We start from the raw sequence: 26,644 nt of genomic DNA on the forward strand, positions 1-26,644 counted from the left end.
CCTTGGCATGGGTGAATGCTAAAAGCTTTGTGACAACCAACACAGGAACTGTAAGCCACTGCAGATCCCTACTGTACTCTGCAAAATGCTGTACAATGCTCTGTCATGTTAGCGTTGATGGCTACTGAAAACTAGGGGCCTGTAGCTCAGCTTAATATGTGCTTGTAAGACAGGCAAGCTTCAAAAGAAGCAAAAGGCATATGCCAAGAAAATTGTGTATGCAAATACATATTTAGTCAGTTAGCCGGTGTATCTTGCAGTCTAGTGAAATATGTGCAACGCATAAAAGGGTGGTTGTGGGTAGTTCAGTTTGAAATCCACCTGCTGGGTTTGGCCAACCAGCTATTGTTCAGCCATTGATAGACCAGCCTTGCAGTTGCTGCCTCTCATGCTCTCTTGATAAGGGATGTCTGGCTGAGCTCTGCAACTGGTCCTTCCTGTTCCTCAAAGTGGTGAGATTGGGAATGGACCCTGGAATAAGGAACAGCAGGACTGGTATTGCCACTTATGGCTTTGGATCTTTGCAGTCTAGAAACGCTGACACTGGAGGGATAGAACAGATAGACTACAACAAATGCATCCAGCACCACTGCAACTGATGGAGGTAATGCAGCAAACATAGTAGCATGGAGTTCACTTTTAGAATCAGAATAGTTTGCATTGGAAGGGACCTTAAAGCTCATCCACTTCCAACCCCCTGTAATGGGCAGGGGCACCTTCCACTAGACCAGGTTGCTCCAAGCCCTGTCCAACCTGGCCTTGAACACTGCCAGGGATGGGCAGCCACAGCTTCTCTGGGCACCCTGTGCCAGCGCCTCACCACCCTCACAGGGAAGAACTTCTGCCTAAGAACTCATCTCAATCTTCCTTCTGTCAGGTTAAAGCTATTCTGCCTTCTGTCCCTGCAGGCCCTTGTCCAAAGCCCCTCTCCAAATTTCTTGTAGGAACCCTTTAGGCACTGAAGCTGCTCTAACATCTCCCCTTGGAGCTTTCTCTTCTCCAGGCTGAACAAATCCAGCTCTCTCAGCTTGCCTTCATAGCAGAGGTGCTCCAGCCCTGTATAAAATACACAGCATTGTGGCTGACATTTAATCAGCTCAGTCCAGGGGCTGAAGTCCCAGCAGCATCTGCAGTGTGGAAGTTCACAAACTGATGGTACATGGGGTTGGATTTGAGCTCCCTCAGTCCTGAGCAGCAGTACAGTTCTTCCCTGAAAGCTTGTCAGTGTGTTTAGATCACTGTGCTTATCTGCAGTACACAAAGATGAGCACAATAGATGCAAATACAACTCCTGAGTCCATTTTCATGTTTACTTTGTTTTCCTGTACGGTGTATTTGTAAGTGCTTGCCAGTTAAACACAGCCATCAGGATTTAACATCATCAGGAGGAACATCAGGGGATCACGTCCAGAATTCTGGCATGGTGTCAGGCAGAGAGAGAGAGCCAGAGCTGATACAGTTATAGGTGGAGCTGTCTGAGATAGCTTCAAGTACAAGTTTCACAGACTTCTCTCAGAACATTGCCTGCAGGGCACAGATGTGGTATGAGGGCATGAATACACTCCTCTCTTCGTTGCATGTTTGTAATAACATGACTGTTTTTGTTTTTGAAGCTGAGCTTTTAAAACAATGTTGTTCTTCCTCCTGCAGTGCGTTAACTACACCATAACATAGGAAGAGCCTAGATGCTTAGCATGATCCCTATGATACCAAGTGCCTGTTCAATAAAGGCTTTTCCTTCTTTCATGATACAGCAAACCAGGTCACATGGGCAACAAGGAGCATTTGCAGGAGTAGTTGCAGAATGCCAGTGATCTAGTCAGTGGGCAGCATGTGGGATGGTTCTCGGGACCATAACTGAAACATGGTTCAGTGCCTCCGTCTGTGCTCCTCAGTGCCCCATGGTGTCACTGTCACTCTCTGCTCTTGCTGTGCCAGCTCCGCTTGGTTGTGAAATAACTGAGATGGGCTTTTAGGCTGTGGAGAGTAGGGACCCACTGACACTCACTGCTCCACCACCTTCCTGACCATGCTTTGCTTGTTGCCCCCTGACCTGGAGATGATTTTCTGTGCTGCCTTGATGTTTGTTTAAATCTGGTTTTGTGCTGAATTTTCTGATGAATATTTCTTTCACAACATTAAGGAATTTCCCACCTGAAGACAACCTCTGCCTTGTTTATTTAGACATACTTCCCTTCAATTTGTATCATTAAAAAAACCCCATTCAGTATTGTAAGCTTTGATAGTCAAACAACAGTAAGTGCCTTTAGAAACATTAAAATAATAAACCCACACCCACTTCCCCCGCCCCTCCCCCCCCCCCCGCTCAAACTGACTGGAATTCTTATTTGTATGGGTCTGCTTTATATTAAATACACCAAATCAGCATGGGTATTTCATATAAGCCTGACCTTCTTTGCATTGGCAACCAGTGAAGGACTGCCTTGGTGTTTAGGAATACTGAGAGAAAATCCAAACAGAAGTTGAAATCACTGTGTTGTCTCCTCTACTTATTTGTCTAATATGGATACAGGAATGTTATCTGTGCTTACAAAATAAAAATGTAGGAGATCAAAGGACATCATAGGAAGACTGAATAAACATTTATGGATTCCAATTGAAAAATAACTAGAGCTGTGAAGTCCAAACAGTTAGGAGGGTCTTTCCTTCACCAAATAATACTTAGACCAGTCTGACTGGTATCTTCCTTCTCCTCACTAAGTTTTAATAGAAGATTTGTTTTATTGCATGTCTTTCAGCAGGCCCGAGGCCAGAGAACAGATCTGAACTGGTAGTGCACACATTAAGGAGCCAGCGGTTATTTTATGACTTGAGGAGAGCAGGCATGTTCTTACATGATGTGGGATCATCATTCAGTGATAATGAAATTTCTACCATTCTTTAATACTTCTAAGCAGTTTGCATTGGAAGAAGAATTTGCTGGTTTACATCATCTATAAATTCAGATTCTTTATTGCACAGTAAAACATGATTTATTTATTTGTTACTGGATACTTATTTTTTTGTTGTTGGAACTGGTTGTACCTTTACTGAAAGAATTTAATCCTTTGGTTTACAAGTAAGTCTGTAACTTATTTGGAATGGTTTCCTTCCTAAAAGAATTTTTTGGGAAGAAGTGCATCAGTAAGCTGAAACTTTCATGGTAGTTTGTAAACCACTTCTTTGGTTTTGGAATCCAGGTCCAGAGCCATCTGCTTTTTGCTTTTGTTTGCCACTGCTGTATGTACTTCTGTAATGCTGCAATTCTCCTTGTGAACCTCTTCTACAGAATGTGTTGCCTTGTAATCTTTATGTTAAAGTGATGAAAGAAAATGAGCCAAAACTGCTTGGTGTATAAGGAACTGGATGGATGATCATACTCAGAGTTGCAGTCACCAGCTTGATGTCCAGGTGGAGAGCAGTGACGAGTGGCATTCCTCAGGGGTTGGTACTGGACCAGTGCTGTTTGATATCTTTGTCAGTGGGATCAAGTGCACCCTCAGCAAGTTTGCTGACAACGCCAAACTGTGCTATACAGTCAACATCCTGGATGGAGGGTGGCTTCCTAGAGAGAAGAGTGGGTGCACCACATCAGTATCAGCCTACGTTTTTATTTCTTATCTCCTGATGAACAACAGATGTGTAGCTTTGAAAACAGTGAGTGAAGCAAAACAGGCTTGGAGATTGTTTATGATGAATTGCTGTCTCAAAGGTACAGGGTATTCTCTGAAGAAGAACATGGATAAGCATGCTGAGGAGCCAGCTCCAGTCACACTGCCCCATCAAATAAAAAGAGAAAAGCTGATCTGAAAAGGAGAGTGTGAAAGGGGAGGGTTCCCCAAGTTCTTCTAACTTAATGATACTCTTGTGGGGGAAAAGGAGAGAATTGGTATGTAAGGAACAAACTTTAACAGTATCTGGGTTTTCTCTGTGCTGCCATCAGGAGAGGGTTATGTTTGATTTCAGAGGTACCACATGAGACATCCAGGTTGTGGATTCTTTTTATTTCCTTTCCAGGAACATAATTCTGGAGGTGAGGCTCTGAAAGAAAACAAGACAAACAGATCACAACCCTGGGGTTCAGCAGAGCAGACTTTGGCCCGTTTGGGGCTCCTGTGGAATATCATCCTGGAGAGTAGAGGGGTCACAGGTGATACTGATTTTTTCAAGGATGACCTCCTCTGAACTTGAGAATGGCCTGCTGACATGGGCAGGAAATAAACCAAAAGTAGCAGGAGGCCTGCACCAATAAACAAAGAGCTGCTGACAGAGCTTGGGCATGAAAAAGATGCATGCAAGAGGTGGAAGCTGTGTTGGGTCACCCAGGAGATTACAGAGACAATGTCCAAGCATGAGGGGGTGGTTAGGAAAGCCAAAAATCCCACAAGGGACATGAAGATGTACACGAAGGGCATCTTACACGTGTATTGGTGAGGAAGATGAAAGAAAATGTGGGCCCACTGGGTGAGTGGGGCAGGGACTTGGTATGGCAAAGGCTAAGATACTCAATGACTTCTTCATCCTTGGTTTTTGCTGGCAAGATACATCCTCAGAAATTCTAGCTCCTTGAGACCGGCCTGGAGCAAGGAAGACTAATGCTTGGTAGAGGAGGATCAAAATTCTATTTAAACTTGAGAAGAAACATTGTTCTCACATGATCATTATCAAACACTGGAACATGCTACTCAAAGGGGTTGTGGAGTCTCTCCTTAGTAACAGGCAAAACCTGACTAGACATGGCACTGAGCAATGTGCTCTGGTTGACTTTTCCCTGAGCAAGAGGTGTGTGGACTAGATGATTGCCAGAGGTCCCTTCCAACATCAACTGTTCCATAATTCTGTGAAATCAGTGCTGCTGAAGCAGCTTCCGGGTGAAGACTGAAGGTTTGACTCTGTATCTTCAGACAGAATATTGCAAAGATCTAAATTGGTGCATACTGTTACCAAGAAAGTAGCTACTGTTGGCATGTACTCTTCATTGGATTTGGGATTTCTTACTACATCAGTAGGCCTGCATGTGCTGTAAGCAAATACAGAACTGACTTGTGGTAAAAATGGAAGTGCTAAAATGCACCACTGGGAAGGTGTTGAGAGGCATCTCCCATGCTATCCGCTTTCTAAATTTAAAATAGACACATTATGAAATCTAAATACAGATTCCCAAACTCAGCACTCTTGTCTCCATAGTTAATATTCTTTGTCTGCTGTTATTCACACCATAATATCCTGCACAGAAAGCATATGCCAGGTCTTACCCAGGTAAGTAGCTGTTGTGAAGACTTGTCATGTGAGCACCATCCCATATACTAACTAGGGATTCCACCTGTAAATTCTGTGTGGCAAGGCATTTGATCTGTACGTGCCCAATCCTGCTTCCTTGCTGTGAGTTTAAATTAAAAATAAAAAGGATGAATAAACTAACAATAGATTTGGGTAAAATAAGCTACCTTCATTATAATCAGTGCCCTTGTGGCACTGGACTGGGATTATCATGGGTGAAGATACTTAGATCCATTGTTTTCTTACTCTCTTTGGAGACTGAGTCCATAAACTTTTATGAGCTATACTTTAGATAATGTTAGGAAATCGTTTGTCTGGAACTAAAATTATCTCATTGTTTGAAACAGGCAGGGACAGGTTTTGGTCTTTTTTGCGTTAGTCTATTTGCTATGAAACAGATCTTATCTTTCAAGTATTGTGGAGCTGCACGTTAAATTTCTGGGTTTATACATGGAAATACAATAGATCTGGCTTCTTGATGTCTGTGGCTGCATGTGAGTACTGTAATTAATGATCTAGTTTATATGAAGAGAGATCTATGGAAAAAAGCTGAAAGAATGTTTGCATTCTGTTGGCCTGGGTTTTTTTAAGAGTTCCTCAGATTTGTCTGGGTGAATATCTTTGCAACTGCTAGAAATGTCTTTCCTTTGACATATTCCCATCACAACTGGGATTAACTGCATTCTGGAGGCTGAGTCTAAATACATTTACACAGTAAATCAGTGGCAAAGCAAGACTAGGATCCAAGTTTTCTGTATTATCCACCTACCTTGACTTCTAAGAAGCAAATGGTACCTTATTTCTAGCATTTTTTGATCTATATAGATTTATAGCCCAAGTCTGTGGAAGTTTCCTCCTTTTTGATAGCCTAAAGAAAACTATGCTTTTTAAAAGAGGACGTACACCATCAGCAAACTAAAGTGTGGAAATGTATGGATACCACTAATGGAAGATAAGAGCACTTTCTTCACTGAGGTTTTTTCCACTAGGGTAATGTACTTGGCATCTTCTGGTCAGTTATAATTAGGGAAGATGATTTTTGTAAGTATTGTTATTTTTGCAGTATTCAGTAAAAATTTATTCTTGCTGACGATAGCTGAATCTTAGGGAATTACTGTTCTCATGGAAAATGGTGCTCTCAAAGAACAGTACTGTCACAGATCCATGATTTTAGGCAGTCATTCTCAGTAGGAGTTCACACAGTGTTCAAACAAGTTCAGTGTTGTTTGCACTGACAATGTGCCAAGTGAGCACTCCACCCAAAAGCAGAGCTGAGGTCTTGGAGAGAGCATTGCTGAACAAAGGCACACTCAGGAAGGGGCTGGAAACTGTGATGTTCAGAACTATTGTTCAGTGCCACCATCTCCATCCCAAATCCCCCAAATTTTCACATTCAGGGCTTTGATTCAGGCTGACTTCTCATTGATGTTGATTGTTTTCAGACTTTTTTTTTTTCCTTCTGTCAAGATCTGTCAAAAGAATTCAGCTCTCTCAGAAGTGCCTTTCTTCTGCTCTCTATTTCTTTTATTGAGGTCTTGGCACAAAGGAAGAAACTATTTCTAGCTATTAGAGTAGCTGTGTAAACTGGGAAATCCTCCAACTTCTAGAAGGATATTTAAAGGCTTGAAGATTATTCAAATTTCCAAATAATTTTTACTCCTTTGCTTGTTTGGCTGTCAGTATTTGATAAACAGGGTGGACTATTGTCAATATTTAACAGCTGAACACAAATATTATTCATACATTGTAAAAATAGCATATGAAATGCGTATCAAGTGCTTTAGCCTAGGTTCAGTAGTAACAGAAGCAAATGATAAAATCTCCCTTGCTTCCATACAAAGGCATAGAGAGGGAAAAAAATGTTACCAGTGGTAACAGTCTTCCCTGCTGGGGAACAACCCATGAGACTCCCCACTCCTCCCACCTAAAGTCATGTTCAAAGGCGGGGTTTTGTGGTAGAAATTTGCTGTGAAGTGTTTCTTGAGTAAGAAACAGCAAGCTACGACTATTAGTTCAAACCAGATTACCAGAAGTCTTCAGTAACAGAGCTCTGTCTCCAGTAGCACATCACTAGGACCCCTTGAATTGCTCTGCGGTCCTACATTGCCATACAAAACCAAATTACTTCTGTACCTTTCCTTATATTTGGAAAAATCCTTCCCAAAAGCCACTATTTGGCATTATAATGATTATTATGGTTCTATGATTAGCTTGCTGGATGGAGCAGCCTGCCCTCTCCATAGTCATGTGCAAAATGACTACAGTTTATCCTCATTTAGAAAATCAAGATACAGTGTAGTTGGTGTGAGATGGGTTTTAATGAGTGTCAGAAGTAGGCTTAGGTGTCACTTCCCAATCCTGTGTTCCAAAGTGGTTTCCCACGATTTTAAATATTTAGAAGGATGTAATGTGTGGTTCAGTACTATCTGAAGGAAAGAACCTGAGTGTCATGTGGCTCAGCCACAGTCAGGCTCAGCAAGAACTAAGGTTAGCTCACAGGGCAGTATGGGTGCTGCTCAGCCCAGCCTCCCTCAGCAACATTACTTTTGATGGTAGCTAGATTAAGCCACCACCCACACAAAACAAAGGGTATGGACCAGAGCCAGTTTATGTAGGAGACTTTCAAACCTAGCATTGTTTCAGATTTGGCTTTGGTCCAGTGTAAAATGCATTTGGTGTGTTCCTAGAGCTCCCCTGTAGAAGAGGAGCCTGAGGTAGCAGTAAACAGTTATTAGCGTTGTAGTTTGCTGGTTACTCTGTAAATGAGCATGAGGAACTTCAGGAAGGAACAGTGAAACATTTCTTCTCCATTTTGTCCAAAGCAGTCAGACTGCTCTACCATTAGTTAAAATTAGTTCTGTCCCAAATCGTTTGCTAGGATTACTGCACTGTTAATGTGTTTCAACTGTCAGCCACAGAAGTCAGATCTTCAAAGCCCATTCCATCCTTTTCCCCACCACACAGAGTAGTGCTCCAGTAAGAACTAGAAAGCTGAGCAATATTGACTTACAGACTGAAGGACTTTAAGCACATCATGTTGCTGTGTTGTTCCGTTCCTGTCTTGTCTTAGCTTTCTCCTTAGCCACAATAGAGCAATGATACTCTTTGCTCATGAAATCCTTCAAGATTTAATGATAGATATTACAGATTTCTAAGACCTTTCAGACTTGGGCAAATATCACATCAGTAACAAATAATTCATATAAATAGACAAATACACACTACATACTTGATGGTACAAAGAAACAAATTAAAAAAAAAAAAAAAAGAAAGAAAGAAAAAAAGATGTAGAGATGGAAAGATTCCCTCTCAGTTGAATACAGGCTACATATGTACCTGAAGTGATTACACTGAAGTTGCCCATCAGCTTCTGTGAATCAAGTTGTCCAACCTCCTCTAATTCCAAACTCCAAATCTAGCATTACTAGACAGGAGGAGAATGTAAGGATGGAGTAGCATTTGGACTTTTCCGGACAGGGACTGAAACACAGACAGCACATTACCCTGAACAATTAACTCCTGTATTGTACTAATTCTGTTGAAATACTATATTTCAGTCTAACATTATCTCTAGCTAGTAACTCACATACCTTGCCATATCTGTCTGCTTATTTTCATGTGGTCTGATTCTGTTAAAATAAATCTGCTAATTCTGTTTGAATAAGTAGCAGCTACAGCTGAGATTATGAGGTTACTCAAAGGAAAAAGGCCTGATACTAATTTTAATAAGTTTATTTCTATTTGGCTTTGTTACTTGAGGAAACAGAATACTAATGATTTTCTTCAGGAAATATTTGCACCTTTGCGACTTTTATGTTATTAAAGGTTACAACTCCAGTGTAACCAATGAGTCGTGGGGTGCTGGGGAAGACTTTGTGCATGTCCATGCACTTCTTGTCAATGTAGGGGGAGTTTGCCTTCACAGCAATGTCATGTTCCAGGTTTGATTTGTTGCCCATCAGCATGTCCAGAGTATCACGAGCTTCTTGCAGATGTTGCTTTAAGGTCTGTATGGTGTTATCTATAGTATAAATTTCAGTCATAAGCCTGATAAAAGAGAAAGGGACAGGTTGCTTGCATAACTTCAGCGCATTGCTTTTTTGACAGTGGACAGGTCACGCTTTTAGGATGGATTTAAACAGCTGCCTTGGACTGAATCAATATGAAACTTATTTGCCCAACTAGCTTGCACAGCACCTGTAAATGATGATTTCTTGCTTGCCTTGCCCTTCAATAGCAGAATAAGCTTCTCTGGTTTGATATTTCTTTCTAATTGCTATCTGTCTTCTTCACTTGCAGCCTCTCATTTGTATAGCCTTTTTAGGGCTAGCACAGCTGTGTTGAGCAATTAGATGTGGTCCTGTAGAAATATATTTGGGATGGATGTTACTGCAGAGTGCTGATGTAGTTCATGCTAGCTTGAACCTGTGCAGCAGGATGTGCTGAGAAGTCTAGATTTGGCACTGAAGTATGTTAACTGGAACAAGAATCGCTTGCCAGAATAACCATTGAATGTAGGGCTCTGAAATCAAGATTTTCTGTGAGATGATAGTAATCACATTTCTTCCAGTGGCTTATCACTGGAGATATGGCAAATTGTCTTGTATAGTCCCTGAGCTGGTAAACTCTTTAATACTGTCAGCTTTGTGTTTTATTTCATGTTAAGTTAATTGCTCAGTGCACTATAGAAATAAGAAAGATTGAATTTTCCAGAATCCACTTTAACCTGTTTTGGGACAGTCCGAGTTGTTTCAGCACAGAAAAACTTTATTAATTTGTTTTGTGTCTAATCCCTTCAACTACAAAGTTGGCAATGCACACAGAGAACAAATGCCAACATCAGCACTTCCTTTTAAATAAACAGCAAACTTAGATAACATTTACATGTTACAAAGAAGTAGTTCATTTTATATTGTCTTTCCCTATTACAGTTGAGCTATTGGACTGAATTCCTCCTTGCTTTAAACCACATAAGAGTAATACGTATAACATCATTTAAAAGCAAAAGATCCTTAAAAAGTGAATTAGGAAATGTTTTTTCTTTCTCAGATAGCATTTTGTCTCTGGGAAAATACATTTTGAGATGTAAGCTCACCCAATAGCTGTGGTAGAAAAAAGTGCCCAAATTTCAAATACCCTGTCAGAATTTGTGTTTGTAATTGCAACTATGATGAATATAATATCCACTGATTTGGATCAGCTAAAGCATCTAGCGTAACCTGGTCTGGATCAGGGAGCTGGGTAGAGCAAAATTCATATGCATTGGAGGAAGGAGAACAGGTTATGCTAATTCTCTGTCAGTATAACTGCATCTAGCCAGCAGTGTATTTGTATAAATATTTTGGTTAAAATATCAGAAGTCGTGTTAGATTGACAGAAAACTTGTGTATATGTTAAGACTAAAATACTCCTGAGTAGCTGGAGCTCTTATTCCTACTAGCTTTTAGGTTATATTAGATTGATTCTGAACCCCTATGTACTACTTGGTTTTAAGTATGTCATGTTAATGTCCTATCACTCTAATTAAAGAAAATATTCAAATATGTTCCAGTGATTTGAAATAGAGTTTCCAGACTTTTCTAGACATGACCCTTTGGAACATCAACAGCATCTCTCACAACTGTGGGATGAGGAAGGGACAATGTGAATTTTGTGCACTGCATTTTTGATCCTAAATCAAACAAGTTTTATATCTTGGATACATGTGATCCTGCTGACCAGACCGGTATCAATCATAAAGCTACAGGCATTTCTCTGGAAGAGATCTTCAGGGAGGAAGGAGAGAACAAGCCTCAGAGTGAGTATAAAGCTGGAGTTATGTATTAGTATTTAAGGCCATCTTGGGGTTTGTGTGGGTTTGTTTTTTAATAAAATGCTGATAATAGTTTATTTGCTTACTTAATTGGTGGTGTACTGGTGACTGAAGTGGGAAATGATCTGCTCCTGTAGTAAATGTAACTGCTAAGTGAATGCTACTGTGTAATCACTGTTTTTTTACAGTTTGTAACAGCTGAACTCCTGCATCTAGAACAGACATGATTTATGTGTAATGAAAAGCCACATGAATAAAACTCCCCAAATGGATATAAAAAAATCCATATCCAAAATGATATTTTTGACAGAATGGATGTGGAGAGCAGAGCATGAAGTTGAAGAAATCTAATATATGGATATGCCAAAGGAAAGGTCAGGATCCAATTAAAGAGATATAAGATGGAAAAACAGGTATATTGCATTGTACATTTTATGGTTTAAGGAGTTAGAAAAATGGGAAAAATACCAGTGCAATAAACCATGATTGATTGCCGCTTCCTTGTTTAAATAGAAGCTTTTTGAGCTGACAAAACATTGTTTAGGAAAAATAATATAAATCTTCAGTTTAAGCATTATGTACTTCATTAATCTCCTTGTAAGTGAAGCTCTTGTATACAGCGGAATTTTGCTGGAGGCAGAAATAAAAAGGGAATAGCTTGCTACTTTTCATAAAAGTATATAGAATTCTTTTCACTGGACTGTGGAAACTCCCTCCAGCTATGGGGGGAACAGTATTTCTTGAGAAACCCCCCTCACAGTGTACTTGGAAGACAGTATTTTAAATATGATACACTTTTTTGGAACACTGTTGTGTTCCAACTGGATTGGAGAGAGATAAGTGGGATTAAAATTCAGTCTTTAGGGAAGGAAGGCTAGTATCTCAGACATCATCTTCGATATCCAGGAAGACACAGTACACGCTATACAGTGGATCACAACACAGGGGTCACCAAGCTGATGCTAACATGTGCTGGGAAGCCCCCACAGATACATAATCAAAATGTATGTCAAATGAGCTAACCTGCACCAAGATGATACTGGAGTCACTACAGAGGTGAAAATTATTTAAGGCAGTAATTGCCTCGTGCTTATTTGCAATTAACTTTCTAAAGAGCTTGACCATTACATAGGTTTGAGAAGTTTTTTTGCATTTAAAGACATTTGTCTGGGATAACGTTTTTAAAATTTGGTATTTCCTAAAGTGAAATATTGTGTTTCGTACAGAATGGGATTAAAACCAACTCCTAAATCCCAATTTGGACATGAGACTAAATCCCAAAAGGTACTGGTCACCAACAAGCAATTGAGCTCTTTAGAGTCCTTCTCCCAGGACAGTTAAGGAAATTACACACATTGAACATTAGATTTTTTGGCCTACTATTTCAGTGTAGCTACTTGGATTTTATTTCTTCCTTCCCCCAGAATTTGTATCATGATATAATGAATGCAAGTTTAATCTCATCTGATTCAATCATACTGTTGTTAAATTTCCTGTTCTTGAGTGGCTGGTGAAGGAAGGGAGAGGGTAGTTTGGCCTTTACTTACTGAAACTGAGGTGCATCATGGCAGAGTTCTATGTTGGGTCGTTTGGTTCATCCTTCCAGGAGGGTCTGAGCCACTTCCAGTGGATACTCCTTTGCCTTTATGGATCTCTCCAATAACATGATTCTATCTTCGGTCTGGAAGATTTCCTGAAGTACCTGAGCAAAGGAGAATGGTTTTAAGCTTCATATGCATACAAAACCAGAATTCACCTACACTTTTAAACACTCCTGTTGGAACTACTTCCAGTTTAGAATGTCATTTTGCTTAATTTAGGGGAGGAGAGCACTATAAATTCACATGAATCAGATGAATTTGTATAGTATTGGTTTGATCTTGCCATTTCTTTAAAGGGACATATGGTAATCAAATCTCATAGGTGAGCCAGAAGGAGGGGGCTATACACTCATGCATCTTATGGAAACATTTAATGGCGTTGTTCCTGAAATCAGGCAAACAGGTTCCACTAAGAAATGTGCAGCCTCTTTCCTATAATAAAATGAAGAAATCTGTGGGCAAATTGGAATACAATTTTATTACAAGCAGAAGAGAAGCACTGACTTATTGTGATGGGGAAATGCCAACTGTGTTTTTTTGTGACAAAGCCATTTTCATAGGGGTGGTGTTTATCGCTCTACGGGGACTTACTTGCATTTTGCTTTATTACCTAGTTTTTCTCCTAAATAAAAAAAAAATCTGATGCTTTCTCTACGAGCACTTTGCAAAGGTAAAATTCCAATTGACTGTCGCTTTCATTTAAACCTTCATTCAATTCTTATTTCCTTTTGCCTCGTAAAAATTGAGAAGGAATTAAATACATTCCCTCTGAAATTGGTCCGTACTCCAAGCATTTCGGGCATGTTTGCTGCAAGAGCATATTAACACAAGTCATAGTTTCCTACTGAAACTAAATTCTCAAAGTTTTGAAAACTCCAATGGGAGCTGTAGAGGGAAGAGCAACTTCTTTAAAGGCTTATTTTCTGTAAATGTAGAAGATATGGGTGGCAATATCACCACAAAGGAGATGCCCATGGAAGTAGTAAAGCATAGTGTTTGGTTGCAGTGCATGTCATCATATAATCATCTTATTCCTATAAATTCTGTAGGTGCTGCTTATTTGCTGTAATCTGTATGTAAAAATGAGCAAACTTGCAAGGGAAAAGTTTTCCTCAGCCTTAAAGAATGGAGAAAATATTTATATTCAGGCAACATTTCCCAGACAATTGATTGTTGTTCCTTTCATCGATCAGGATTCATTACAGCCACTGTGGTGAACAGGTTCATCAAGCTTTTTTTTCCTTTAGACAGCTTTAAAATGGAAGACAACAAATTGAACTACTGTAGTTTCTCAGCCACTCTACTAAAATCACTTTGTGATGTACTTTGAATTTCAATAACCACAAAAAAAGGCATAATGTGATTTAAGTTAAGTTGCTATTTAGATCTTGCCTACACACCAAGCTGTACCGGGTTTGCCAATGATACATGTGGTTTGAGGATTGCATTAGTTCCTGCTGCTGAAAGGTTATTTATGGACAAAACCCAGAGTTAATGCCAGGAACCTGCACCCCAGTCCAAATACTTAAGGGCTTGTTGATGCTGTATAGTAGAGCAATGTAAACTATGTCCTGGTTAGCACTGTCCAGAGCAGTTCAACCATTACAGCAATGCAGTGTTGCAATAAACAAATTGGGCCCTAGAGCAGCAGTGTATGAACTGTACTGATTTGAAGGCAGGTCTCCACACTGTTCTGAGCCCTTTGAGTCCAAGGTTGGCTCTCACAGAGCTAGCTTGAGAGAATCTTCACCCAAAAAGCAGCTCTTATTGCTTACATTCATAAATTAATAAAAGCATACAGCTTTTATTCCCTTGCAGTCTGCAAGGGAAAAACTCTATGAAGAATTCAGACTGTGAAGGGCACACAGTATGGAAGACAGCAAAGCTAATGGTAGTAAATTCCCATAATTCTGCAGTGGTTCCTTTTTAATTAGATACGTGCTGTGAATTGGCTGTGTTTTAGATAATCCAGTGCACTTCAGTAGCTAGCTGTCTGCAGCAGAACTACTTACAAGGATGCATTGTTAGATACAGCATTTTACATATTGTCTATAATTTTACCAGTTACACCTACTGATTTCTATAGATAAAAACCAAGGGCAAGAGACTTAATGAAGTCAAATGTCTTCATTATGTATCATCCACACCTTTCTTTTTTTTCCCTGAAAACACTGAGGATTTGGGTCTTCTGCTGCTCAGAAGTCACAACTTTGCTGTTTATAACCCCCTTAAGAGGGACAGAGGTGAGGTTCAGCTCCTAGCCAGGCTCCTGGTGAGCAAGTGAACATTGTCAGGGAGAGTTTTAAAGCCTGTCAGTCCTATACTTTGTTTCTACTGTCCACCTTCATTGTGAACCAAAACAGCAACCTGTGGGGAGGTACCAGGGCTTCCAGGCAAAGAATACACAGTGCTTTTGGAGGTCACCCACTGCTCAGCAGGGTCCTCGTTTCCTGTGTTTATGTTCTGGCTCTGTCCCTGCAGCTGTGTTTCCCATGCTACGCCTTGCTGCATGTGAGTGAGCCAAAGTCACTGTTCTGTTACGTGACGTGGGCTGTGTGAGGATGTCAGCCTTTTACCTTAATTCTACTTACAGTTTGGAGCAAGTTTTAAGTAGGTTTATTTCTTTTTAATAAAAAGTGTAATTCAAAGTAAAAACAATGAGACAAAGCAGCAGGTATCAGCCCAGTAAGAACTGGGCAAAGTCATGTCTCAATTTCAGAAAAGATTGAGTGTGTTGTTTTCCACTTATGATGGAGCAGAGGACTTCCATTCTCAGTTCAGATTCTGGGTAGGACCTTTGTGGTACAGACTTTGAGCTTTATTGGTGACAAGACTTCCTCTCTTGGGCAGCAGTTGGAAATGGTGATTCATCTTTATGGAGCAAATCAATGAAAAAGCACAACTTGAGCAGCCCAGAGCACTCATTCCTGAGCCATGACTGAAACCAGCTCCCCAGAGTGATGCTGCTCATGTTATAGTAAGTGTGCAGTGTAGTCACTGTGCGGATGCTTCTGTCCTGTTTTGATTCATATTATCACAATTTAACCTACTCAGTGAAATTAGGTTACAAGCTCTCTTACACTTAGTGCTAATTGCTGAAATCAGGTTAGATAAAAGGATGAAATTAATATTTTCTGCAAGAAACTTTTTTCCTGCCCTCTCTTTATTTGAAAGCAGTGTAGGTACCCTGTGTTTATTTCACATGTGGAAGGAAAGCAGGAAGCCATAGAAGGGCATGGGCACGGGCACAGAACTGTACTGCAGCAGATTATGGAAGCATTACACAAATTTCTAAGAGGATCCAGGGAAGAAATTTAGTAGTCTTTAGTATTTTAGATAACAGTGCTGCTACTCTGCCAGATAAAATCCTTATTACATAAGGATCGCCTATAGCAAACCAGTCCAGTACTATGTGACAATGCTTCTGTAATGGTGAAGTGCCCTTTACTCTTTCATTCTGCTTGCATAAAAAAATTATGTATTGGATGGTTTTTCCTTCTGCATCTTCAAATGACTGATTCTAATACAGACCACACTAAGCAGATTGTCCATGTATAAACTGTCTCTTGGAAAGACTGTTTCCATTAAGCTCAGCTAGCAGAGAGAACCGGAAGAGTGATTTTCTGAACCCCCACTCTTCTCAAATCTTCCTCTGATGCATTCATATGTGGCTACAGTGCAAGTACAGTGCAAGACCACAAACCCATGTATTTCAATTCAGTACTAACTTTTCAAGTGCATGAATGCTGGTAATCAAACCTGAGGTTTGTTTCCATTCCTTTACAGGACATACTGTGCTGTGTTGTCAGAGAGCACCTGGCTAGGCCTCCCTGCTCACACAGCAAGCACAGAGGTGCTCCCCTAGTGACACATAAGCAGGAGACTCTGTTGTCCTCTTCAGAACACTGCAGTGTATGCACTTCCCCCATAAATATAACTGACACAGGACAAGAGTAGCCTTGTATCTAGAAATGACTCGAAGTATTTAGATCTTGCACAGCCTGCAAAATTCACACAATGTTAATGTTTGAAAAGGGCAAGCTCTGAAGTCTAGATAGAAAATGTTACTCTTTATTGAGAATCCAGTAGTTCATTAGTTATGAAAAGAGGGCTTTCACTCAAAAGTCACTGAAAACTCAGTTTTCTGTCCAATCCTTATACCGCATTGTGTCATCACAGTGTGCAGTAACTACACTCCCATGCCACACTTCACTGGTGCTCTGGTGTCCTGCTCATAAAAGTCTGAGTAGTCTGTAGGCATATTATGCACAACCAAGGGAATTGATTCATGCTACTGAACAAACTGTTTATTCATTTGTGTTGTGGTTTAACCAATGCCAGACAGCTTGTTCACCCACTCCCCCCCTCTTCTTGCCCTCCCCCTACTCCTGGAGGGACGGAGAGGAGAATCAAAAAGAATGCAACTCCCACGGGTTGAGATAAGAACAGTTTAGTAACTAAGGTATAACACAAATCACTACTGCTACCACCAATAATAGTAATGACAAAGGAAATAACAAGGGAAGAGAATACAACACCTCATCACCAGCTGACTGATAACTCACCCCCCACCCCGACCAAGCACTGACCGATACCTCCTCCAACCCTGCAGTCCACCTAGCCCTTCCAGGTCCCTCTCAGTTACATCCTGGGCATGACGTGCTGTGGTATGGAGTACTTCTTTGGTCCGTTTGGGTCAGGTGTCCTTTCTCTGCTTCCTCCCAGTTTCCCTCCTCCCTGGCAGAGCATGAGGTTCACAAAGTCCTTGGCTAAACCAAAACACCATTGTTATCAGCTCTGTTCCCAGCCCAAAAGTCAAAACACAGCACTGCACCAGCTACCAAGAAAGAGAAAAATGACTGCCACTGCTAAACCCAGGACAATTTGCTAAGGAAAAATATTGTGTAACCCTGCGTGTGAACTCAAAATTCAAATGTCAAACTATGGATCCATCTTTAAGTCTTGCTTGGCTGCACATAAGTGGATGTGGTTTGGATTTATTGTGTGTTCTCAAATTACTTTTCTTTTTTTAAAGAAAAAGGTGTCATCATTTAAGGCATACAAAGACAAATGGCTTCAGGGGAACGACTTCCACTGCTGCAGCAGCTTTGTACAAACAGTTTTCAATTACTCACTCTGGCCACACATTGGATCAAATGGCTTAGATAACCTGCTCTACATGAACGGATTGGTGGGGAGGATCACCAGACAGCATTGCACCAGTCTGCGTCATTTCTGGATGACTTCCAAAGGCAGGAAGCAAAAAACAAGAAAAGCTGAGCAGCATGTTCCTAGGAAAGTGAGGTGAGGCACTGGCTCCAGCAGCTGCCTATCCAGAAACTTTCCCTTCCAGGACATGAGTAAAATTTTGTGCTGTAGCACAAATTCTTGAGAGCCTGTAGAAAACTGCGCTCTTGCTGTTCTCTCACTTCACCTAGGCCGTGATAGTTACAGGCTTGTCACCGACAGACTGAGAGAAGGAGGTGCTGAAGTTGCACAGTTTCATCATGTAGGCATCATCATCTTACATACAACATCAGCATTTCTAACATGGCTACACTCTGACAGCTGTCATTGTTGCTTTGCTGTTTCCAAGGCTTGCTCAGCAGCAGTCAGGTAAGGGTGGGAGGAACATTCCTGAGCCTCCTCATTTGGTATTTTTTTTTTTAATTTGATATTTCCCTCTCTTTTTTTTTTTAAATTTCATCCACATTTCCATATTTCACCCAAATTATTCTGTAAAAGTTACATTTGTTGAGTTTATCACATGTAATTAAATAAATGGTGTAATTATGACTGATTTCACAATTAATTTTAGGGGATATGACCACATTATTTCAAAGTAAAATTAGGATACCTTGCAATCCTCGGAGTACAAGTATAACCCAGATATCAAATCTGAAATTAATTTGGACCTGCCTGGCAGTTTTTACTGTTAAATTTTTAATAGAGATTACCATGTCCCTTACTCTTGTTGGGTTTAGGGGTTGTTTGTGTCTTTTGAAGCTTCACTGCAGGTCATTGGTTTATGACTTTGCAAGTTTGGGTTTATTTTTTAATCAGATGCTGGTCCAGGAATCTCTCACGAAGAAAAGCACATTTAAAGGAAAAAAACACCACAGACTTCTCAACAGAATGTGCCATCAGCAGGTGATGAGCTCAGATAGCTTAACAGTACTGAAGCAGAGTTAGAATCATTGGGAAGAGTAACTTTAGTGCCTTTGTTGTGTATACTGATAGGGGACGACTGAGGTTCATACTGAGGAGAAGTACTGATATAGTTTGGGCCCGGAAAAATACCTTCATTGCACACTTCATCATGCATATCAGAAGAGGAAAGATTGGGTTCAGATTTGGGAATATTGTAAGCTTTTGTATAAAACACTACATAACAATGGGAATAGTGCTGGCGTAAATACAGCCAACAGATCCAAAAGCTAAAGCATTCACAAAAAGTTCACAAGTTCTATTTGTGCTAAAGGATACCTCTAAAATCCCCAGCATTTTCAACTATCTTAAATGTGACATTGTCATAGAAAAGAGGAAAATATCAGAATGTCAATGCCGTACTTTTAAAACAAAGGTTTTAAATATACATCTGGACGTTTAATCTGCGTCTTTAAGAGAGATTGCTCTTTTCCTCATAGATTGAAACAGAAGATGCAGGAACTCTGGGCCTGCCTTAGCCAATAGGTTAAGTATAACAATTTACAATCAATCATATAAAAATCCTCCGAGCACTGAATTCCAGTATGCATTTTTTTTTTACTTTATTCTCTGAAAAGAATCAAATCAATTTCAGATTTACATGGGATCACTTTCTGTTGAACTTGTCTGTGGGTCCTAAAAATGTACAAGATGTTTATTTGATAGAATCATAGAACGGTTGGGGTTGGAAAGGGCCTGAAGATCATCCAGTTCCAAGCCCTCTGCCATGGGCAGGGACATCTCGCAGTAAACCATGTCACCAAAGACTCCATCCAGCCTGGCCTTGAGCACTGCCAGGGATGGAGCATTCACTACTCCCTTGGGCAACCCGTTCCATCTAAAGCACCTTTATGAAAAGTGAAACCATGGGATCGTTTAATTTGGCCAGGATTTTCTAAAGTATTATCAAAATAATAGAGGAGCCCATAACTATACACAGGAAGATGCTTAACTCGCTGCATACTTGAACTGTTTCTTTTGAGAATCATGTCACGTAAGCATGACTTAAGATTTTACTAGAATATTTGTGTACTCTCAAAGAAATACATTCCAAAGCCTCCCATAACAAAAACATATATGATTATATACAAAAATAATGTAACTCCATTCCATAACTCCTCTCATATCTTAGGATGTGCTTAGATTCTTGTTTCCGTTGTCAATAATAAATTTGCTTTGAATTTAGCTTTATAATTAAATAAAAAATATCCATTTGAATTTCACTCCAGTGTGCAACATAGCAACAGTGGCACAATGAAGTTATAATTTTGTAGTCCCTAATTTTCATAAAGGATTTAAAATTAAATGTGGCTTGAAAAATTGAGGCCTAGTCATCTTTAAATAGTATTACTCTCTTGCATTTCAACATGTAAATTCTATCACTGGTAAGGATTAAGTGAGGGCAATGAGCATCTAACAGGTCAACTTTCTGCTTTGCTGTTTCCAGTCTATTAGGTACTAGCCCACACTGCTTTCAGCGTTCCTATCTTTAAAATAGGAATTAAATGTAAAGCCTTACCCCAGATGTTGACTGATTTTCTGTGCAAGTTTTTTCAGTATTTCTTGGCATTCCTTCAGTACATCAGTTTCCTACAGTGGAAAACACAGTATCAGTGCTTTCATCGAACTTCATTTGTCTTGGTGAATGTACCCTTTTTATTCTGCATTCTAGATGTTGCATACCTCACACGTAGTGTAAGTCAAGAAAGGATGTGTTTTGGTCCCTCTCTTCCTTAGTGCTATGAAATTGTGTCTTTTGACTTGGTTTTGTATGGCTTTTTATATTCTATCAAACATGTTAGTAGATTTTATTGCATGGAGTCATTCTAATAAAGTCAAATTTTCCTTGGTTTGAGTATAATGAAGATACTTGAAACATGAACCTTAATCCATTAAACTACCCCCTCTAACTGCTTCTGCATTTTCCTAGAACAATACAAATCTTTTGCTGATAGTGGAGTAGGTTGAAAATCTGATTTTAGGCTCCCTGAGGAAGTATATTGTAATATCCTTCAAAACTGTAAGTATTAGTTGAAGAAACTCCAAGCCTGGTTCCACTCAGCTTAAAATGAATATAAAGTACTCAATATGAAAATTGCAAACATGGTAATTATGGTCCCTCAAATGACATTATGGTGTTCCAGCCTCTTTCCTTTTAAAAAAACTCTGCTTTAACCCAACATACCCTTTCACTAAGCGTGTACAGTTTTGTGAGTTTTGAAATGGGGAATAAAGTGGTTTTTTTTTTATTTGGAAGTCATTAAGACAGCCCAGATTTAAAACTGCAGGCTCTATCTCTGTACTTGCACAGTATGTGTAGGAGTGACATTAACTTTAGGAACTGGCTTTCCTGTTATTACAAAATGAGCCTCTGTTGGCCTTTCTTGTCACTATCTAGCTCACTCCACTGGTCACAGGTGCACGTGGGGAGATCCAGCAAGCAGCCTTTATTTTTCATTTTGAAACAAAAGGGTTTTCATCTGTTCATGAGAAACATTTAGAAGTATTTTATCCTACCTTGAATTCCCAGACTAAATTAAGTGCTGAAATACTTGAGCTAATGTATATTAACCCTTGACTCTTCATTAAAACTAAAAGTTCAAGTTGCAGGGTGTAGGCTCAGCAGATGCATCTCAGTTATCTGAGTGGTCCGCACATTCTTCTGTATCCAGAAGTGCTTGAAGAAATGCCACTGTCCCATAATGTTCTTTTCTATTATTTTTGTTCTCACACACATCCAGTATAACTTCTTTGAAATATGCTAGCAAAATGTTATGTGATTTATTTTTTCTTATTTAAAAGCAATCACTACTATCCATCTCATTTTCTTTGTTCAGTAACACTATATATATATATGTATATAAAGGCAGTAAAACAGCATTTGATACTGTAAGACCAAAGAACTGCTATTTTATAGACCATGGCCCAGAAAACAATCTTGAGTAATGTTTTTACCTTGTTTTTTATAGGATCAGGGAAGACAGAACTGGACAAGACCTCATAGAATGCTCGGCTGTTCCTTTTGCTCCCAGAAGGATGAACAAAACATTGACCATCCCCAGTAGGTACAGTTTTACCCAGTTTCTTCCTCTTCCCCCTGCCCAGTCTTCAAAATGAATGAAAGGAAGAAATTATCACAATGCTTTTACCCTGATAAATATTTGGTTGGATTTTAGTTACTTCCACAGTTGGAAAAATAAACTAGTAAGTCTGATCTTACCTTTATGAGGTTCTTTTCCACATTGTCATGAACTAAGTCTATGCCCTTTCTCTTCTCACGGTGGTACAAGCATTCTAGGGCTATCTGCAAGCAAAGAACATTTGCAGTAGGCTCAATATTGCATTATGGAGTGAAACCTTGAGCCTTGCTTGCAGGGGCCACTGAGCTGACATGTCAAGTAAAGTCTTAAGGGTGGAACAGAATAGGAGGTGGCTCAAATGATCCATCTTAGTGGCTCTTTCCTACTTTAGCTGTCAATGCATGCTTTTAAGGATTAGCTGCCATCATAGCTGCCATTTGATAAGCTGCCTGTTAATGTGCAGCAAGGCCTACACCTCAACATGACTGAGCTTTGTTGCGAGTGCTGTCAAAACCACCACTTCTGGTTCTGGGCAAAAATCCTTTCATCTCATCTCCCCTAATCCTGCCTTACCCAATGCCAAGCTTCGAAAGTTGCATACCTGTACAAGAGAATGACTGCATAACCAGGCAATAAGAGAATTCCATTAACCTGCCGCAGGTCCCATGCACTTGTTTAGAACCATACTAATAAATGAAACAGCATTAGCTGGCACAAATCATTTCAGCAGAAAATGTTCCCTGCATAGAAAGCATCCTCAGCCCAACACTCTGAGTCAGTACATATACAGACAACTAAACAAGTCATTGTTGAATACCGAATTTTGCTTTTCTATTTGTACTTGCATAGAAACACAATAGACATGTCTCCGTCAGCAGTATTCCAGATGTTTATGAGAAAACTTTAACTCTGGTTATTGGTAGCATCATTCACTAACTCTTACATTACTGTGTTTTTTTCTGTTGCAATTAATTTGCCTTTAAGATTCTGGAGAACTGCAGAATGTAACACAAATTATATGCTCTCGAGTGAAAATACTATTTTCACCAAGTAACAGCAGAAAAATTCAGAGCTAGTTAAGAACACTGGGATATTGCAGCTTACAGGGCCATTTCCTACTCTACTGTAATGTACTGAGCTGACTGGCCAGGGTCTGAAGGAGACTTACCCTCTGGGAGCCTCAAGCAGAAAGGAAGGCAAAGAGAGCATAGAAATGCCCTGATAAGGTTCCTGTGTTGACTTTCATATATAAAGCCCATAGTAGCCAAGTTTCTTTCTTGCTGAGCATGTTTCACCCAAATCTGTCGTGATGCTAACAGTAAAAGTCACACTAGTATTCAACAGAGATAAATCAGTTTTCATTCTGCAGTCAGGCAATAACTAGGAATGTCAAACCTACCTTCAGTGGTCCTTGCAGTTCATCCACAGCACATTCCAGACGCTTCTTTGTTGTTTCCAAGGCTTGGTTCTCTTTCAGCAGACACTCTAGCTCATACATGAGCTCAGATCGCCAGTAATCAGTGTTGGAGATCCTCTCTACCAGATTTCTTTGGCTGTCTTCTTGCATCTGGCAAGTCAGTTGATCCTTGTCTTGCATCAGTCTTACTGAATCCCCGTTCATTCTACCAGCAGAATACCTGGAGGCTTCAGAGTCTTTTAGCTGGACCATGTTAGTGTGGTGCCAGTCACGAGTGCTGTAGCGGGCATGCAGGCTGGAGCACAACCCAGGCAGGACGGTGGGTGGCCGCCTACTGGGGTTAAATTGCCCATTGTCACCCTTGGGGGGGACAGAAACCACCTTGCAGCACAGACCAGGCTGTCAGGTGTTCAGGTGGCGGTAGCCTGGAAGGTAGTAGTCCTGGTAGGTGTCCTTGGTGGTGGTGGTGGTAGCTATATCTGGGAGCAGGCAGCTTTTCTTGGGGCCACAGTAACTGGCTAGCTGTTTGGTCCCCAGGAACTCCATGCTGCTCTGGGCTCAGTCAGCCACTGCAGGCTGTCCAGCACTCCGGGTTGCGCTGGGCACCCCTGGGGCTTCCAGAACTGCACGGGCCTTGTGACACAACACAGGTGCCACCGGGCCCCCAGGGCTGTTCCATGGGTTCTGGCGCTCCACCAGGGCTCCACTTGTTCCTCCTGTCCCAGGGCACCTTGTTTTCCCCCAGAGCAGCAGTGCTTTCCCCCCAGTGCAGTGCTGTGCGTGGTGGGACCCAGAGTCAGGCATGATGTGAGTAAGACTGGTTACAGTGCAGAGAGATTTGCAGGAGGCTCACTGCAAGTGGGTCGGTGGGTTTGCCTTCAGTGAGCTCACCCTGAGCAAAATGAAATCAAAGGTGTGCTGCGGAGTGGCTCCTGTCTATCGGTTGGTGGCTGCAGGGAAGGCAGCAGTGGAGACAAAACACAGCCTCTGCAAGTCATCTCTTGGGATTGTCCAGTGATCTCAGCAGAAGATTTGGTTCAGATTGTCCAAAAAAAAAAAAAGTGTACTTCTCTTGGGCTTTGTTTATCCCCTCCAGTAGATTCACCTTTCATAAAAAGTGTAACAGATGGACAAGACCTTCCTCTGATGATGACATTTTTTCAGTTTAAAATGTTGAGTAACTTCTCAGATCACTTTTCTCATTTTTCCTTTCAGCTTCCTGGCCTTTCTGGCAAAAAAACCCACAACACCTCTTTCTGAAATCCAGTGCTCTAAAATTGCATTGTGACTGTCTTCTGTACCAAGAAATTTGAACGTAAGTATTTATTTGTAATTAAGCACCATACTAAGAGTCCCTAAATCAGCACAGATTTCTTCTAAGTTTAACACAAAGCAATTGCAATTGTTTCTTCTTCTCCAGATACATAGCTGTGAAGCAGCTTGTGCACCTTCCTTTCAACCTGGGTAAATAAAATATATATGCACATGGAATCACAGATTTCTGCCTCTCCACCAAAGAGCAGACAGTGGCTTTGTGAGCAGGGAGTGTGCTGGTTCACTGACAATCCCACACCCATCCCCACAACCTGCCCTTCTCTCCAGCTTGAGCTCCCATCCACGGGTTTTAAACTGGAATTCACCAGGCTCCTGGCTGTCATACACACCCGTAGGAGGAAAACAGACAGCTTTTCTCAAGGAGTGCGTTGTGTGCATTGTTCTAACACAGAGTGATGACACTACTGAGCACCATGTGCTGAACACTGGAGCTTTACTCCTGTAAGAGCCATTCAGACGGCTGCTGCTGCTGCACCTGCGGCAGCTAGGAATCTGCACTGGTTCAATCCTAACAGTGTTGCGAGAACTTCACACAGAGTGGGGAACTGAAGGGCAGGTAAAAATATTGTCAAAGATCATGGAAACACATTCTCCTCCTCATAAGGCTAAATATGGTTCTGTGATACAGTGCTCATTTCTCCATAGGTTGGAAGCATTCTGAGGCAGACACTGCCTTTTGCTTGGTGTCGGTGAGGTGTCCATCTTCAGCGGGGGTTCTCAAGCTGGTCTCTCCAGGTGATCCAGTTCTGCAGCTGCAGGTTTCCACACACAGGTTTTAGTGAGGAGAACAGTCAGATTGTGCTGGGTGATGAACAGTGTGAGGAATAACTGCAGGTTCAGGATCTGGAGTTTGATTTTTAGGCTACAATGTTAGGAATGGAGAAGAGGGCCATGGGAGAGGCAGAAGGGGGGCCAGTGACAAGGTCCAGGTCACAGCACAAGCTGCTGCACACTTCCTCGGTTTTGGAAAATTAATTTATTAGCAATTTATTTCATTTTTATGTACCAAATACAGTGACTGATTGCGCGCAGGGTGAATGGCCAAGCTAAGAGAGGTATCTTCCAAATAGACGTGCCCCTGTGGTGAACAGGAACTGCCTGCCCGCAGGGTGTACAGACAGGGCCGTTCAGAATCTCGGCTGCAAGGCTCCGGGAGCACAGAACCTCGGAGTGTCGGGCTGTAACCGTGCCCCAGCCTGGCCCCGACCCCTGGAGGTGGTGTCTCGGGTGCCGGGGCGGCGGCCGGGCCGTGCCGCTGCCGTTACGCTTCTGCCCGGTGCGGTGCCACGGGCGAGGCGGCAACGTCGCTTCACAGACCTGCTGCTACCGCTCGCGACCCACCGGACTCCCGTAGTGCCCGGCGGCCGTGCGGGCCTGAGGCGGTGCTCGCAGCCGCGCCCCAGGACCGTAGTAGGGGCGGGTACAGCGAAAGGCCGTTGGGGAAGCGACTCCCCCGGCGCCGGCACTGCCGGTAACCGCTGCGGCTGGGCGGTGGCCCCGAGTCCAGCCTCGCACAGGCTACACGAAAGAAGTTCTTTACTGTGAGGGTGGTGAGGCACTGGCACAGGCTGCCCAAAGAAGTTGTGAATGCTCCATCCCTGGCAGTGTTCAAGGCCAGGTTGGACAGAGCCTTGGGAGACGTGGTCTAGTGTGAGGTGTGGCAGGGGGTTGGAACGGGATGACCTTAAGGCCCTTTCCAACCCTAACTATTCTATGATTCTTCTGATTCCCACCACTGTAAATGGAAGGAATAAGGTAAATCAGAAAGTTCCATTCAGCTGAGAGCAAGGAATTGTGACAACAGAGGTGGTTCTGGAATGAGCCTGCAGGCAAATGGTGCATATCCAAGCCTTGGCCATTGTTAAGAAATAGTGCTGAACTTCTTTCAAAAGGAGAAATGAATGAATGGCAT

General features: G+C 41.4%; 1 protein-coding gene across 1 annotated transcript; it reads right to left on the reverse strand.

Annotated features, from left to right (window-relative positions):
- Positions 1 to 8,997: 8,997 nt before the first annotated feature.
- Positions 8,998 to 25,425, reverse strand: TEKT5 (tektin 5). The gene is given in 6 exon segments (XM_061358306.1): positions 8,998 to 9,327; positions 12,640 to 12,794; positions 18,872 to 19,130; positions 20,420 to 20,490; positions 22,121 to 22,204; positions 23,380 to 25,425. Coding segments are annotated over 6 exon segments (1,410 nt in total). The 5' UTR covers positions 23,944 to 25,425; the 3' UTR covers positions 8,998 to 9,050.
- Positions 25,426 to 26,644: the final 1,219 nt, after the last annotated feature.

This window comes from Neopsephotus bourkii, unplaced genomic scaffold, assembly GCF_033783945.1.
Source record: "Neopsephotus bourkii isolate Nb327-2 ecotype Australia unplaced genomic scaffold, CSIRO-AGI_Nbou_v1 NB_940, whole genome shotgun sequence".
Taxonomy (NCBI): Eukaryota; Metazoa; Chordata; class Aves; order Psittaciformes; family Psittacidae; genus Neopsephotus; species Neopsephotus bourkii.